Source organism: Cololabis saira, chromosome 19 (genome assembly GCF_033807715.1).
Source record: "Cololabis saira isolate AMF1-May2022 chromosome 19, fColSai1.1, whole genome shotgun sequence".
In the NCBI taxonomy this organism is placed as follows: domain Eukaryota; kingdom Metazoa; phylum Chordata; class Actinopteri; order Beloniformes; family Belonidae; genus Cololabis; species Cololabis saira.
In genome coordinates this window covers 25,273,657-25,291,974 of record NC_084605.1, presented here as the reverse complement: position 1 = coordinate 25,291,974, position 18,318 = coordinate 25,273,657, and the positions used below count along the sequence as shown (strand labels likewise).

The window sequence follows — 18,318 nt, the reverse complement described above, 5'->3', positions numbered from 1 at the left end:
CATGGGGGTGTCACACTCGGAGCCAAAAGCGAACCTCTGCAACGGTGGAGATGGTAACAGGTGTTCACTGAACTCAACGTCCAATTAGGAACTGTATGATGATTAATATTCAGCATGAATCACTTAACAAGCTGGAAATATCAGATCTTGGATGCTGTAGGCTGCTTGGGACACCTGCTATCTTGAGAGGAATTTCAAATAAAGTTTTGTCAGTTTGGCGAACGCCTGAGTGAACCTCATGTGTGTTGTATCAGGGTCACTGGCAGGATCAAGCTTGATGTACATGAGATGTACATGAAGCCTTTTCACTTTCGGATGACAAGACTCAACACGAATGCGAGGCAGAAAGAAAAACCGAATAAACGTATCAGTGGAGGCAGAAGCCAGATCTGGTGACAAATCTTGATAAGTGCAATAAAACCTTCCTGGAGAAAAAAAACAGTCTTTTATCATCAACAAGCTTCAACGTGTCGAAAAACAACACTTTCAACCGCTTTCATGTGCAATAACCATATGTGCAATAACCATATGTGTAATATCTGCCTGTTTACCTTCCACACATTCTATCTGCTTTTTTTTTGCACTGTTTCTTTTTTATTTTCACTGTACTGTATATACTGTTCATATTTTGTAATTATATTTTTTTTTTACTTTTTACCCCTCCCCTGCATGTGTACTGCTGCCAACAAAGTGAGTTTCCCAACTGAGGGAGAAAATAAAGGATTATCTTATCTTATCTTTCATGAATCATCAATCACAAATGAGAAAGTGAAACACAGAAGAAGGTGCATTCTGCAGCATCCAGCAGCATTTGCCAAGTAGATCTTCAGCATCCGCCCCCCCCCATCTACGACTTCCAAAATAAAATGCCAGGCCACCCAGGACCCAGGTTGTCCCCTCAGCTCTGCCTTTTCCAAGTCAACACCTGCAGGCGAAGGTTAAGTCACGCTGGGATTGTTTTGGTACCTGCTTCCGTCTTGCTGCTGAAGCCTGCGGCCTGCTTGAGAGCGGCGGCGGTGAGGGCCAGACCTCTGCTCTTCCTCAGGCCGTGCTGCAGCACCGCTTCGAACTGAGCGCACAGACAGATCACCCTGCAGAGACAGAGGCAGGTTACTGGAACCAGGGGGGGTGTGGGAGAGGTTACCTTCAGGCCATCATGAAATCCCTGATCTGCCCTCAGAGTTGTTTTCATAGTTTAATATATTTGACATGTTTGAATTGTTTGTGTTACAGTAATATTGTGGTAGGGAAAAGACACACACTCAGTTGTTATAGTTCTAAAGAGAACTGGACCTTTATTTTGAAGCCCAAATTTTATTTTGAAGTGTGATCGGAGGCTCCGTTGTGTTTACGTTACCCGTAGCAACGGGAGCAGCCCAGCAGTAAGAAAGACAGACTGTCACTCTCTGAATGTTGTCATCTCTTCTCATGCTCAAGAAAGCAATGGCTTTTCACTCGTGGTATTTCACCATATAAGGAAGGAAATAAAGGGAGCAAGACGCTCTAATCCTGGCTCAATTGTAGTGTCGTACCTGAGTTTGGCTGACTGTACTCAACTCACAGGGAGAACAGTACAGTGAAAAGCCAATACTACAACAGCGTGCTAAAGAATTCACGAGAGACTCAATCATGTCAACCAACAAGGCATTAATCGTTGTCAAAAGTGAATCGGTGAAGGCCGAAGAGCAACGACCCCCCTCCACCAAGTCTAGCGCTAGCTCCAAAGGCTCATCTTCCTACAAGTCTGTCACGGAGGCTGCCGCCAGAGCTTCAGCCGAAGCAGCGGCAACCAAGGTAGCCTATGCTAAGAAACAGTTGGAAATTAAAAAACAGAGAGCTGCGCTAGAAATACAATTAGAAGAATTTGAAATTGAAAAGGAAGCAGAAGCTGCATGGGTGAAAGCAGAAGTTTTAGAAGCAGCTGCAGCTATAGAACATGAAGATGTGTTAAGCGTGAATAGTGATGTTCCACCACACGTGATTCAGAAATGCACTGGAGATTACATGCAATGCCAATCACAGCTCAGCTCCGAGTCCTTTTCGCCCTACAATGGAGTCTGGCGCAGCGAGAATAACTCCAGACAGTGGCCACCGCCAGCAGCAGCTGAGGAGATGCGCTCACGGAGCGCCTTCAGAGCACCGGTGAATGAGCGTGAGGAATGTGAACATTATCAAGGGGACATAAACTTGCAGTATTATGGCTCCCCATCTCGCAGCGCAGTCAGGCGGTGTGAGTACAACCCTGCAGGGCAGTCAACACCTGCAGCAACAACCAGGCCTCCTGCCGATGACCTCAGTCCCCCAGCAAACCCTCCACACGCAGCAGGAGGCACACATGCCCCAAAACCAATGAATAATCCACCCACACAACAGGGTTGGCACTCTCCTGCTCATGCCAACACACCACCTATGATAGACTTTGCCAAGTTTCTTGCACGCAGAGTGACTACCGGCCTCACAAAATTCAATGACACACCAGAGAACTTTAGGGCGTGGCAGTCGTCATTCTTTAATGCAACGCACAGCTTAAGGCTATCAAGAATTGGACCTTCTAGTGAAGTGGCTGGGTAAAGAGTCATCCAAACATGTGAAGAGGATCTGTGCTGTTTATGTCACAAACCCCTACAGCTGCCCTGGGACAGACTTCAGGAATGCTATGGCACACCAGAAATAGTGGAAAGCGATCTTCTCATGGAGCTGCTAGCAGCCAAAAATTATGGATATCTCCCTGGCCTGGCCTACCTCGACACGCTTCGTGGGATAAAGCCCATAGTAGAGAAGCTGCCTACAGGCCTGCAGGCCTGGCTCAACATCGGCTTGAAATACAAGAAACAGCACAGAACAACTTTTCCTCCATTTTTTGTGGACTTTGTTTATGACCAAGCCAAGGCCCGAAATGACCCGAACTTCATCCTGTCAATCACCAGCCAGCCATACAGCAAAGGTGAGAGAACTCAATTTAAGTCTAGTGGACGCAAGACTGCAATAGCTGTGCACAAGACAGATGTGTCTGCCACTGTTGATACAGGCTACGTAGCTGCTACAGACAATGACCCAGCTCAATACTGCCCTGTGCACAAAAAAAACTCAAAGTGCTGCTCCCCAAACCACCTAGCAAAGGATTGCCAGGCAACACTGAAATGTGGTGAGTGTGAAAGCGAAAGACACTGCTCTGCGATGCACCCAAACACTTCTCCCCCTCCTCATCCATCGCCCACTCTACGAGAAGATACAGCGGCACCAAGCAGTTCACCTCTCCAAGTGGCGTCACGGTGCACTAAAGTCTGCGGCAAGGGCAGCCTCCCAAGCTCCTGCTCAAAGGTGTGCCTGGTGCGCGTCTTTCCCCAGGGTCAGCCAGAGCGCTCCATCAAGATGTATGCTTGACGATCAGAGCAACCACTCTCTGGCCCGGCCTGAGTTTTTTCACATGTTCAAAGTCGAGAGCAGCATCTCTCCTTATCTGATGAAGACCTGTGCAGGCACCACAGAGATGACCGGAAGAAAGGCAGCAGGCTTTCAGATCGAAGCAGTGAATGGAGGTGTGTGCCTGGACCTTCCGCCCCTCATCGAGTGCAACGAAATAATGACCAACAGATCTGAGATTCCAACTCCAGAGGTATCCCTTGCACATACTCACCTGAAGTGCAGATACATCTTCTTTCAGCTCCTGACTTGTTGCTGATTGGGTAACGTATTGCGTCACGCATCGCGTCACTTCCTGGTGTTGCGGTCTGTGCTGCTGCCGTCTCACGGCGTTTGCAGGCTCAGATCTCTCCCGACTTTTTATCTAAAACTTAGACTGTTTTCTGGTAAAATAGCACTATATCTGGTACATTACTGTCTTTATTTCAACACTCGCTCATTTTCTCTTCCGTAACTTTCACTGTCACCAATCACCGATACATTTTCTGTCCGTTAGCCTCCGTTAGCATCTTAGCATGGCCGCTCCGGCTCCCACCGCTTCACCTCTTTCCTGCTCAGTGTGTGAAATGTTTAGTTATTCCTCTGCCTCCTTTAGTGAAGACGGTAAGTGCTTAAAGTGTAGCTTATTTGCAGGGCTGGAGGCGAGGCTCAGTCAGTTAGAGGTCCGGTTTGGCCAACTAAACCATAGTCCGAGAGCCTCCTCAGCTAACCAGGCTAAGCTAGCGGCGGACCGGCCCGTAGCAGCTGAGCGTAACCGCTCCCCTGCAGCTCCCGAGCAGCCGGCCAGGCAGGGCAGCTGGGTGACGGTTCGGAGGAAGGGTAGTCTTAAAGGGCTCACGGAACACCACCCGCTTCATGTGTCTAACCGTTTTTCCCCACTCAGCGACACATCTGTTGAGAAACAGACCCTGGTGATTGGAGACTCTATTGTGAGACATGTGAAGCCGACTCCAGAGACCTTAGTTAGGTGTATCCCGGGGGCCAGAGCGGGCGACATAGAAGCAAATTTGAAGCTACTGGCAAAGGGTAATCGTAAATATGGTAAAGTTATCATCAATGTCGGAGCTAATGACTCCCGTCTTCGCCAGTCGGAAGTAACCAGAATGAATATTGTCTCGGTGTGTAACTTCGCCAAGACCATGTCGGACTCTGTAGGTTTTTCTGGCCCCCTCCCCAATCTGACCAGCGATGACATGTTTAGTCGCATGCTCTCGCTCCGCCGCTGGTTGTCTCAGTGGTGTTCAGAAAACGACGTGGACTTTATTGACAACTGGGAGACATTCTGGGGAAAGCCCGGTCTGATTAGAAGGGACGGCATTCATCCCACCCGGGATGGTGCAGCTCTTATGTCTAGAAATCTGGCCAATGTTATTAGACACTCCCCCTGACAATGCAGGGTCCAGGCCAGGATGCAGAGCTGTAGTTTAACAGGGCTGGAGGCGAGGCTTAGTCAGTTAGAGGTCCGGTTTGGCCAACTAGACCATAGTCCGATAGAATCCTCTGCGGACCGGCCCGTAGCAGCTGAGCGTAACCGCTCCCCTGCAGCTCCCCGGCAGCCGGCCAGGCAGGGCAGCTGGGTGACGGTTCGGAGGAAGGGTAGTCTTAAAGGGCTCACAGAACACCACCACCCGCTTCATGTGTCTAACCGTTTTTCCCCACTCAGCGACACATCTGTTGCTTCTCAAGGACCAACGCCTGCCAACAAAACTGTAGGATTGCATTATGTATTTAGCGACTCTAAAACTGTAGGATTACATGATATTGGCGACTCTGGCCAGGTGCCTAGCAAAATAGAAGTGGTTGCAGTTCCCCGCCCTCCAAAAGTTCACCAGGTGCAGCGTTATAGAGGCGTTAACCAAGATAACCTTGTAAAAATTAAAACCAATGTACATTTGGTACCAATTACAGACCTAAAAATTAGATGCGGACTACTAAATATACGATCATTAAGCTCTAAGTCTCTGTTAGTAAATGATATAATTACAGAGAGCAGGAGTGATATTTTCTGCCTAACAGAAACATGGTTACAGGAGGAAGAGTATGTTAGTTTGAATGAATCAACTCCGCCCGGCTACTTTAATCATCACATTCCTAGAAGCACGGGCCGAGGCGGAGGAGTCGCAGCAATTTATAACTCCGGTCTCGAAACAAAAATTGAACCTAAGTGCAACTATAATACATTTGAAAGCCTCATGCTTGGTCTGAAATTTCCGAGCCGGAAATCAGAGAAGCCAGTTGTGTTAGTGGTAGTGTACCGGCCCCCTGCTGGTGCGTATCTGGAGTTTTTGTCTGAATTTTCAGATTTCCTTTCTGGATTATTGATCAGCACAGATAAATTCATCATAGTGGGTGATTTTAACATTCATATGGATGTTGAAAGCGATAATCTTAAATTAGCCTTCGATTCTCTTCTAGAATCAATGGGTATCTCACAAAAAGTGGATAAACCGACGCACTGTTTTAATCATACTCTCGATCTCGTTCTCACCTACGGTGTTGAAACTGATGGTCTGTTGGTGTCACCTGTAAACTCCCTTTTATCCGACCATTACTTAATAACGTTTGAATTTAATTTTGTTGATGTTGAAGTGCAAAATAGGAGGTATTATTTTAGCAGATGTTTGTCTGATGAAGTTATTGTTAAATTTAGGGAGGCCATTGCTTATCTTACGACAGTGCGAAATAGTGATGTAGTCGAGGCCAGTGACCTGGGTTCTACCTCTGCAGATGTTGATTTCCTTGCTAGTAACACTGCTGATTTGTTGCATTCAGCTTTAGATGAAGTTGCTCCTTTGAAAAGGAGGGTTTCTAGCCACAGGAGCTTAACTCCCTGGTATAATTCAGATATCCGCATGTTGAAACAAAACGTGCGTAAAATGGAAAGGAAGTGGTACTCTTGTAGGTCTGTAGACTCTCATCGTGAATGGAAAGATATTCTAATAGTATATAAAAAAGCCATTCGCAAAGCCAGAACAGCTTATTATTCAACGTTGATAGAGGATAACAAAAGTAACCCACGTTTTCTGTTCAGCACTGTAGCCAGGCTGACAAAGAGTCACAACTCTGTTGAGCCGTGCATTCCTGCAGCTCTCAGTAGTGAGGACTTTATGAGCTTCTTTAACAGTAAAATCACGAGAATTAGAGAAGAAATCAACCAGCCGGTTGTAGGTGTTTCTTCAGCTTTAGCGACTTCCCTAGGCTCTGACTTGTCTCTAGACTGTTTTGATCCTATAGACCTCCCTGAGCTGACTTCACTCGTTAATAGAGCTAAGTCAACCACATGTATGTTAGACCCCATCCCGACTCGACTATTCAAACATATTTTTTCTCTTATTGGTACGACAATACTGGACCAAATTAACTTATCCCTAAGTTTAGGATATGTACCACAGGTTTTCAAAGTCGCAGTAATTAAACCTTTACTTAAAAAACCTTCTCTTGACCCAGACACCTTAGCTAATTATAGACCAATTTCCAACCTTCCATTTGTGTCTAAAATTCTGGAAAAGGCAGTTTCAAGCCAGTTATGTGACTATTTGTATAGAAATGATCTGTTTGAAGTCTTTCAGTCAGGGTTCAGAATGCATCATAGCACAGAGACAGCACTGGTTCGAGTCACGAATGACCTCCTTATGGCCTCAGATAAGGGATTAGTGTCCATACTGGTTCTACTGGACCTCAGTGCTGCTTTTGACACTATAGATCATGGCATTTTACTGCACAGGTTAGAGCATGTTGTTGGGATTAAAGGGACAGCTCTATGTTGGTTTAAATCATACCTATCTGACAGGTTCCAGTTTGTTCATGTACATGAGGTTTCTTCAGAACAGTCAAGGGTCTGTTATGGTGTTCCGCAGGGTTCAGTGCTAGGGCCAATCTTGTTTAGTTTATACATGCAGCCGTTGGGAAGTATAATCCAGAATCACGGCATACAATTTCATTGTTATGCTGATGATACGCAGCTCTATTTGTCTATGAAGCCGGATGAAACAGAACCGTTAGTTAAACTTCAGGCATGTCTTAGGGACATCAAGGACTGGATGTCCAGAAATTTCCTGCTTCTAAATTCAGATAAAACAGAGGTTATCATTCTTGGTCCAGAGCATCTTAGGAAGGGATTAGATGGTGTTGCGATGGCTTCCAGTGCAACTGTGAGAAATCTTGGTGTTATTTTCGATCAGGATTTGTCGTTTAAACCATATGTCAATCAGGTTTGTAAAATAGCCTTTTTCCATCTCCGTAATATTGCAAAGATTAGGAAAATCCTCTCACAGAGTGATGCAGAAAAACTAGTTCATGCGTTTGTATCTTCTAGACTAGATTACTGTAATGTGTTGTTAGCAGGATGTCCAAGTAATTTGCTGAATAGGCTCCAGCTGATCCAAAATGCAGCAGCACGAGTACTGACAGGAATTAGCAGGAGAGACCACATCTCTCCAGTGTTAGCGTCGCTCCATTGGTTACCCGTAAAATTCAGAATCCAATTTAAAATTTTATTACTTGCGTATAAAGCCCAAAACGGCTTAGCTCCGCATTATTTGCAAGACCTGATAGTGCCTTATGTTCCTGTCAGAGCTCTCCGTTCTCAGAGTGCAGGTTTACTCGTAGTTCCTAGAGTATCTAAATGTAGATTTGGAGGGCGGGCGTTCTGCTATCAGGCGCCACTACTATGGAACCAACTTCCAATCTGGGTTAAGGAGGCTGACACCACCTCCACCTTTAAAACTAAACTTAAAACCTTTCTGTTTAGTAAAGCCTATAGTTAGTGTTTAGTAAACCTCTAGCTGGTGTTGGTAAATCTCTAGGTAGTGTAAACTTTAGTGTGTCAGAGTCGCTCCTGTGGTTTCTTGTGCTGGCCCCCCCTTCTCCTCCCTTTTCTCTCTTTTGTCCATGTTGCAGCATCCTTTGCCGGACACCGGAACCTGCAGTGTGGGAGTGAGGGGGGCAGGGTAACGGCCCCTTTTGGGCGGGGGAGAATGTTCGTCCCTCAAGACTCCTCTCCCTGGCCCTGCCCCTTCTCAACCTTTCCCCGACCCTGCACCCCAACCTGGGACTTGATGATTGGGCCGGAGCTTCGGGAGCTGCGTGCTGGCCTGCGGTCCCCACCCCTGGTCATCCCGTTGCTGGCCCCCCCTTCTCCTCCCTTTTCTCTCTTTTGTCCTGCAGGTGGCCGTGGGTGGCTTGTAGCTTGCATTACGGAGCACAAGTCTTTTCCTGACCCTGCACCCCAACCTGGGACTTGCTGATTGGGCCGGAGCTTCGGGAGCTGTGTGCTGGCCTGCGGTCCCCACCCCCGGTCATCCCGTTGCTGCTTCCACCTGCCTGCTGTGCTGTTGCCGTCCCTGACCCACCAGTCTGGCCCTCGGCAGGAGGGTCCCCCCTGATGAGCCTGGTCCTGCTCAAGGTTTCTTCCCTCCTAAAGGGGAGTTTTTCCTTGCCACTGTTTGGCTTAAGGTTTTTCTCCCACTAGGGGAGTTTTTACCTGCCATTGTTTATGTAATAACTGCTCGGGGGTCATGTTCTGGGTATGGGTCTCTGTAAAGCGTCTAGAGACAACTCTGTTGTATTAGACGCTATATAAATAAAATTGAATTGAATTGAATTGAAGCACATTGCTCCACACATTCCCAAGCTGGATCCTGACGCTGAGATGATGATCCTGTTAGGGAGAGACATGATACGCGTGCACAAGGTGAGAGACCAAGTCAACAGTCCTCATAACGAACCCTTTGCTCAGCGTCTAGACTTAGGGTGGGTGATTATAGGTGAAGTGTGCCTTGACAACGTTTCACAAACCAACCCTGAGCGTCTTCAGAACACATGCTCTAGAATGGACGTCCGTCTCCCTCACTCCTTGTCACAACAGTATCAGTGTGAAAGAAAAACTGTGCTACGGCAGGGAGCACAAGTATGGCCACTCTACACACACACTGAAGCCTATGCCAGCTGAGGAACGGCTCTGGCTGACTGTCTTCCAACGAACAGACAGGGACAACAAGTGTGCCATGTCCTTTGAGGATGAAATTTTTTTTGGAAATAATGGAAAAATCAGTTCAACAGGATGAAAAGAATAACTGGATAGCTCTCCTACCGTTCAAGTCACCTTGTCCTCTGCTCCTGAGAAACAAAGAGCAAGCAGTCCTATCTCAGTTCTATAAGGCGTACTCTGAGCCGAAATGCTGAGATCAAGCAGCGGTTTTCCTCCTTCATGGAAAAGTTGTTTGAAAACAGTCACGCAGAGATCGCACCGCCCATCGATGACACACAGGAATGCTGGTATTTTCCCTTTTTCTGGGTTTATCACCCCCAGAAGCCTGGGCAAATACGAGTCGTTTTTGATTCAAGCGCCCAACTGAACGGCCTCTCCCTCAATTCGGTGCTGCTCACGGGCCCCGACCTGAACAACACCCTGCTGGGTGTGCTGCTACGTTTCAGGAAGGACCTCATCGCAGTCACTGCAGACATCCAGCAGATGATTTATGGTTTCCTGGTGAGGCCAGAGCACAGAGACTACCTCAGATTCCTGTGGCATAAAGACGGTGACCTGTCCAAAGAAATTCAAGAGTACCGCATGCGGGTACATGTCTTTGGCAACAGTCCGTCGCCAGCGGTTGCCATTTACGGTCTACGGCGAGCTGCTCAAAAAGGCGAAGCAAGTTATGGCGCTGACACAAAGCAGTTTGTTCAAAGACACTTTTATGTAGATGATGGGCTTGTGTCAGTGCCCACCGAGGCTGCAGCCATAAGCCTGCTCAGACGTACCTGTGCGTCACTAGCAGAGTCCAACTTGAAATTGCACAAAATTGCATCAAACAGCATTGCTGTGATGAGAGCTTTCGACCCCAAAGAACTGGCCTCCGGCATCAGACTTGGGCCTGGAAAAAGAGACTCTGTCTGCACAGAGGAGCCTAGGCTTATGCTGGGACATCAACACAGACATTTTCACCTTCAAGGAAGCCGTCACTGACAAGCCTTACACACGTCGCGGTGTGCTGTCAATTGTCAACAGCGTCTTCGACCCGTTGGGTCTATCAGCCCCAGTGACAATCAGAGGCAGGCTGCTGATGCGAGAGCTGTCCAGTGGGGTCCAGGACTGGGACTCTCCCCTGCCTGATGAAAAGATGAGCATGTGGGAGATGTGGAAATCATCGCTCGAGGAGTTGAGCGGCCTTCATGTGCCCCGATGCTATGTTCAAATGTCGCTCTCGAAACCCAGGTACACAGAACTTTGCCTTTTTTCAGATTCCTCCAACTGGGCCATAAGGGCAGTTGCTTACTTAAGAGCTGTCACTGAAGAAGGCCATTGTGAAGTTGGGTTTGTGATGGCAAAGGCTAAACTGTCACCGCAGCCAGAGCCCACAATGCCACGCCTCGAGCTCTGTGGGGCCATCCTGGCCGTTGAACTGGCGGAGCTGATTTTGGATGAGCTGGACCACAAGCCAGATGCTGTTAAATTCAATTGTGACAGCAAGGTGGTTCTCACATATATCTTTAATGACTCAAAACGCTTCTTTGTATACCTGCTTTGTATCACTCTCTGAATGTTCTCGTCTCTTCTCACGCTCAAGAAAGCAATGGCTTTTCACTCGTGGTATTTCACCATATAAAGCAGGAAATAAAGGTAGCAAGACGCTCTAATCCTGGTTAACCCTGGCTCAAGTGTAGTGTCATACCGGAGTTTGGCTGACTGTTAAACTGTGATAATGTACAAGAAGTACTTAAGGCACAGGGATAACAGTATAATCCCTCCTAAACTTTGGCAGGCTACTAAACACAAGTGGTACTGACTGTCACTGCTACGAGCTCAAACTGAGATCCGAGGAGCGCAGAATATGAAATTTTGATCAAATAATACTCTCTTCTCAAGCAAGTCCTCCCGTTTCAAGCAGCATTAACCTCATAAAACAGTACACCCTTACTGGTAATATAAGACTGACTATCATGGTGGGATATTTTAGCACTGGAAGTGCTAACGCTACATCATAAAGTGACATGGAACTGCACATCTGAGCCAGAATCTTCTTAGGAGCCAGAAAAACACAAATAGAGCCACAGAGCTGGTGAGCTCGCCTTACCTGCTGTCCGAGTCTGTGGCAATCTCCTTTCTTCCTCCAAAGCGTATTTGGCACTGGAAAGACATGCAGGGAAGGATTAAAGCTGCTTCTCTCTTCTGCATTTGCATATTGGGTTAAAAAAAAAAAAACAAGTTTCTGCACATAATAACAGATTTCATACACCACTGCTAGTGGCTTGGGGCTAGAATTTCAGAGTACTGATTACGGCCGGATGAAATGCATTAAAAGTGAAACAAGTACACTGACACGAGTGTCAGAAATCAATGTAGGAGATGATATCTGGTTACACTGGAATCTGCTTAGAGCTTCCTCTAAGCACTTTTATCATCTCCTCCAATACAGAACTTATTACATAATTACAGAAACCAATTTCAGAGGTTTGAAGATGCCCACCGAGTGTCTTTTAGGGGTTAAACGTATCAGATTTACTGCAATAAAATCAATCTTTGTATCCTCAACCAGCCCTTGTATCGAACATGCTTATTCTGTGTGTTTGTTGGTGAGGACATCCCATCAGACCGTGTCCGCCCATGTTGTATTACTCCTTACTCTTTAGTTTGCTATGCATGTACACCAGATTTTACAGATAACATCAAAGCTGTAAACTGTTTAGTTTCACGTCCTTTAATATGTATGAGTGCGCTATTTAAAGGAAGAAGAAGCACACACGTAGCAGTTTACTCACCTGTTTGACAGCATCCAGCAGCCTCTCCAGAAGGTGCTGCCTCTTTGTATCGCTCTGTTGAGTACCTGCAGAGGCAAACAAAGACCCCCAGATGAGGGATTGGGGGACACAAATAAAATAACTTCCTCGCCGCAGCTTTCTGATGGGTCAATTATTCATAACCAAGAAGAAAAAAACAAAGTGGTTGCTGGTTCCTGGGAAAAAGCATTGAAAATGACATCAGACTTAGTTACGGGATTTCAAAATATACCTCAGCACCAGTTACTACAAGATTTGCTTTAATTGGATCCTTTTGGAGCCTTTTGAGTTTAAAGATACTAAATTGCAGCAAGAATAAATGTTTGTAATTTCTTTAAAACAGTGGTCACCAAGCCTGGTCCTCAAGATCTACTGTCCTGCATGTTTTGGATATTTCCCGGGCTCAGCACACCTGATTCTAATTAACAGTCCTCATTAGCTTGTTATCAAGGTCTGGGCAGTTCTATTGTTGACACAGCTCCTTGTATCACAGTGTGCTGAAGCAGGGTAGCATCTGGGTCAAAGACGTACAAGGCCTCATTTGGGGCGACCGTAATTTATCTAAAAATTAATAGATTTCCATAACAAAATGTATATTTGAATAAGTATCAGTAATTAAATTAACTTTTCAAGAAAGATAGACACATGTTTCCTTTCATTTTTTAAAAACCATTTTTTTTATCCCGTTTTTTTTCCCATTTTTACCACCCCGTGCTTCTACCTAAGTGACAGTCCTGGGCATTGCCATCCTCTACCAACCAGAAAAAAACATTAAAACCCATTTTTAAATACATTCTATCCATAATGGCTGTGTCACCCTCTTACTTACTCTAAAATTCATAAAACTGATTTAAAATGTGTACAAGGTGTATCCACTTATGCATGCTATACCAATAATTCATATTTGAACCAAAACTGATAGACATTCAATTTTGAATTTGATACAGAATTGCCATTTGTTGGTTACCCCACATGACAGGTGGTCACCCCACATGATGCTTTCAAGTTTAATCAAATATAACAGGCTAGCAGTTAGCTATATGATCTAAGCTAGCTACTTCTCACCACATATCACTAACAAATTTACCTTCAAAATATAGATTTGCAAATAAAACTAATTATTTACAGTTTTAGGGTGGTCACCCCACATGATATCAAAATGTGACGTATACACTGCAGCAGTTAGAAAGAGGATTTATTTGTAAAGGAGAGAGAGACTACTGACCTGCAGGTTGTCTCTCTGGGACCCTCATGGAGTAACTGGCTGATGCAACATCCTCTTTGAGATGATTGTCAATATAAAAGTCCCTCAATTGTATTTTTTTCATGGTCACCCCAGATGATAATTCAGACAATGAACATATTCGGACAAGATTAGTTTGTGTATTATGATTGAAATGTGTGTACAAATGTTCCATAACTTTGTCAATAAATCTAAAACAAGTTTGAAAGTATGCCCAATAGGGCAAGCATTATTTTTAAATTGTTTTAATGTGATTTAAAACCAGTTGTCCAAACAGAAGTCAAGGCCGGTCACCCCACATGATGTTTTCACACTTCAGATGGCAGAAAATGACCAATAACCAACATGTTTAAATAAAATAAGAGTGGGCACATGTAGAAGGAACGTATTAGACATACATGTTATATTTTTTATTCATTTTTATGTTTATTATTAGGTAAAAAGTTCCATCGGACAGAAAAAGTAAGCGTCACGTCTTTGACCCATCTAAAACATGCAGGACAGTAGATCTCGGGGACCAGGGTTGAAGACCACTGCTTTAAAACAATCTCCAATTTATATCCGATTTTGGGATTCTGTTTTCGTGGATGAATAGTGTAAATTAATTGAAAAAGGTTATGTGCAGCCCTGATAATATTGATATGCGGGGATGACAGAGCCTGGAGGGCATGACTTATGTGTCATCATCATCATCATTTTATTTATTTCAAACCAACAAAACCACAACTCTCGTACTACAAAAGAAGAACAGAAAGTTACAGGACACCATTGAACAGAACAAACAACAATACCAACAACAGACACTATAACAAAACAAAAACAAACACTGTTTGAAAAGGGGATGGCAGAAGCAAAGCCAACACACATATAACAAAGACAACCATAACACAAAGTTACTCCCTTATACCCCTCTTCCCCTCAATCATTTCATTTCTTTACATCAGTTTAAAAAAAAAAAAAAAAAAAATGTGTCAGATTATCAATTAAACTTCCTGATGCAGCCAGTCACCTAGAAGAGGATCCCAAACTTAAGGTTCCTGAAAGTACTACCTGAACTGTGTTGATCAACTTTTGTTTTTTCTCTGATTCATGAAAAGAAAATTGCATCTATTTATGAACCCACATTTCTAAGAATAGAAAAACTGTCTCAACAACTTAACAAGTTGACCAAGCATGACGTCTCATGATTGTAGGCGTCAGTGGGCAAGAGCAGGAAACATTGAAACTCACCGTTCATTCTGACAGAGCAACTCCAACACCGCTCACGTCCAGGCTTGACAACCCACCGCCGCCACGATTCATCGCTTTCTGCAGCTGGTAATCGCCGCCGGCGGAAGGCTAGCGACACATGCTGCCTCCGTGGCCGAGCTGCGAGCACTCACCCGCGGCGTGAACACCGACGCTGCCTCGGTAAGCAGCGAGGCCTGCTGGGAAACCGATGGGGCTTCCACAGTTTGACATTAAGAAGTTATTTTCCCAGCAGAGAAACTGTCCAGCTGTAGCTACAGGGGAGTGGCATCACCTGTCAATATTTCGGGTGTCAGTTTAGGAAATAGAGTAAACAGCACCCGTTTCTATGGTTTTGGAGCCTGTGACACTGCGAAAAAAAGAGGAATGGAGCACACTGACTGAGCAGCGGCAAGGTCACATGACACAACACACAACAGTCACATGACGAGGAAGCGCTGCTGGGAGTTGTAGTCTTTTGCAAACATGCAGCGGAACTGCAACTGTGAAAGATTTTTGGGGGGAAAATGCTTGGTACAGGTTTAATCTCTTTGCAACTGCATTTCCTACTGTTTGATAAGACTGACCCACATACAAAAACAAAGATTTCCCTATCTACTGGTAACGGTGTCAAAAAGTAAATTAAAAGAATAAATATTTTTTTTCTTCAGTTTAATCTTCTTTTTTTTTAATGAAATTTTCTCTTCAGAATCTTCGGTTTTTTATATGTGATTGGTTTTTGTTTGTTTGTTTGTTTGTTAAAATAAGATTAGGTTAGATTAGATTAAATTAGATTAGATGAAATTTTCCTTTATTTCTCCCTCAATGGGGAAATTCTCCCTCAATGGGGAAATTCGCTTTGTGCAGCAGCTGTACACTCAACCCACACATGCAGGGAAAGGGTAAAAAAAGTAAAAAAATATATAATTAGTAATTACAAAATATAAACAGTATATACATTGGAATGAAAAATAAATAGTAGTGCAGTACGGGAAAGAAAGAAAAAAAGTGGGTAGGAAAAAGCAGGTAGAACATGTGTCCACTAGGAGCAGTGGACTAAAATGCAGCCACAATAAGTTTGGTGTTTTTCTGCAGATGGACGTCAATTAAAGTACTCACCAATGAAAAGCTATTAAATGCAATGAGTCATCCAAGGGTCAGGTGCACAACATGTCAGACTGAGTCCTCCAAGCAGGTCAGACTGAGGTTTGGCAGAAAGTAGTCATCATAAAGCAGACAGGATCAAAATACAAGAGATAACCATCAAGAAGCAGTCAAAGGTCAGGGAGCAGTCTGGGACATCTTCATCTGTTAGTTAACTATAATGCAATCTCTTCTTCAAGCCATGTGTGCAATAGCTAGAGGAATGAAAATGATTATTGAAATGCTTAGTTTTGATGAATGGGATTTATTTACTTTCTAAACATCTAAACATAAATACATAAACTCCTCTCTTATCCTCACAGTAACTGATTGATGGCAATAGGGAAAAAATAGGTTGCTCAATACATTCATGGCCTCAGAACAATTCAGTTCTTTGACTTGCAACGCCACTGCACCACCCTTATCAGTATTACACTTTACAATCATCTTATCTTTTACTTTGGAGATAAATTGGCATAACGTCAGCTGACATCAGTAGAATCTGAATTTCAGAGTACAGGTGTTGATGAATGTTCCGATTGTTACCAGGTAAAAGAGTTTGATAAGACTGACCCACATACAAAAACAAAGATTTCCCTATCTACTGGTAACGGTGTCAAAAAGTAAATTAAAAGAATAAATATTTTTTTTCTTCAGTTTAATCTTCTTTTTTTTAATGAAATTTTCTCTTCAGAATCTTCGGTTTTTTATATGTGATTGGTTTTTGTTTGTTTGTTTGTTTGTTAAAATAAGATTAGATTAGATTAGATTAAATTAGATTAGATGAAATTTTCCTTTATTTCTCCCTCAATGGGGAAATTCTCACTCAATGGGGAAATTCGCTTTGTGCAGCAGCTGTACACTCAACCCACACATGCAGGGAAAGGGTAAAAAAAGTAAAAAAATATATAATTAGTAATTACAAAATATAAACAGTATATACATTGGAATGAAAAATAAACAGTAGTGCAGTACGGGAAAGAAAGAAAAAAAGTGGGTAGGAAAAAGCAGGTAGAACATGTGTCCAATAGGAGCAGTGGACTAAAATGCAGCCACAATAAGTTTGGTGTTTTTCTGCAGATGGACGTCAATTAAAGTACTCACCAATGAAAAGCTATAAAATGCAATGAGTCATCCAAGGGTCAGGTGCACAACATGTCAGACTGAGTCCTCCAAGCAGGTCAGACTGAGGTTTGGCAGAAAGTAGTCATCATAAAGCAGACAGGGTCAAAATACAAGAGATAACCATCAAGAAGCAGTCAAAGGTCAGGGAGAAGTCTGGGACATCTTCATCTGTTAGTTAACTATAATGCAATCTTAATTTAGATAACCAAAAACTCACAGTCTTGGTTCTGCTGGATCTAACCGCCGCCTTTGATACAGTAGACCATCACATTTTATTAAATAGATTGAGGAACCTGGTCGGCCTCTCTGGTACTGTTCTTAACTGGTTCACGTCCTACCTCACTGATCGAAGTTTCTTCGTAAGTATGTATACATGTTCCTCAGGAACCTGTAAGATAAGGTGTGGGGTTCCCCAAGGGTCAATTTTAGGTCCAACTCTTTTTAATCTGTACATGCTGCCCCTTGGGGACGTCATCAGGAGACACGGCATCAGCTTCCATAGTTACGCTGACGATACGCAACTGTACATCGCCGTGTCTCCTGATGACACTGGGCCAATTGATGCCCTTTTTAACTGTATTTTAGACATCAAGTCATAGATGGCAGCAAACTTCCTACAGCTCAACCAGGGCAAAACGGAGGTCTTAGTCATAGGTCCTGAAGGCCAGAGAGAGAAACTTTTACCAAAGTTACAGGATTTTAAACCCTCAAAATCAGTTAAAAATCTGGGCGTGATTTTTGACTCTGAGCTCACTTTTATTCCACATATTAAAAACATAACAAAGACAGGTTTTTACCATCTTAAAAGGAACCCTGGTTATTAAGACTTGTAGTCCCTAATTAGCCACAATTGTTCTCTTATACTAAAATATGTTGTTAGAAACACATAAAATAATCTAATTGCTTTAAAAATCTACAATGTTTATCACATATTTTGACCTGCGGGAGGCGCCATGTTCTACCTGCGCAATGCATTCTAGGGGCGATGACGTAGAGCGGTGGCTCTGGGAAGATAAGCCGCGTTAGTTTAACTGGGACAGGTATCTAAAACATAGATGAGCAGCACTCTCCCGGCCGTGGAAGCTGACGAGGGAGCCCATAAGACGTCTCGGTTCAGGCAAACTGGATCAAAGTTCTGTGATGCACGGGAGATCTGCAAAAATTATCAAAGTCGTGCGCATCTTACCAGTGCATTAGGCTACGGCGTCTACGGCGTAGGCTACGCCGTGACGCCGTAGACGGCGTAGCCGTGGCTCTACAGCCTGCAGCGCACCGCCACCCGCTCTCCGCTCTCCGCTCTGGGCGGGATGGAGACGCCGGTGGGCAGGATGCACGTTTGGGTGGGCATAGCCCACCCCTGCCCCCCCCTAAAACCGGCC

The 18,318-nt window shown here is 44.4% G+C and overlaps 1 protein-coding gene across 1 annotated transcript in view; it reads right to left on the bottom strand.

Annotated features, from left to right (window-relative positions):
* snx29 (sorting nexin 29) overlaps positions 1 to 15,099 on the bottom strand; it is a 181,364-nt gene extending 166,265 nt beyond the window's left edge. Inside the window, exons 1-4 of the mRNA XM_061707943.1 lie at positions 14,675 to 15,099; positions 12,184 to 12,248; positions 11,499 to 11,551; positions 967 to 1,091 (exon numbers count right to left, since the gene is read on the bottom strand). Of these exons, the coding sequence (XP_061563927.1) occupies positions 967 to 1,091; positions 11,499 to 11,551; positions 12,184 to 12,248; positions 14,675 to 14,681 (250 nt within the window). The 5' untranslated portion in view covers positions 14,682 to 15,099. The remainder of the gene's footprint in view (positions 1 to 966; positions 1,092 to 11,498; positions 11,552 to 12,183; positions 12,249 to 14,674) is intronic.
* Between the last annotated feature and the right edge of the window lie 3,219 nt (positions 15,100 to 18,318).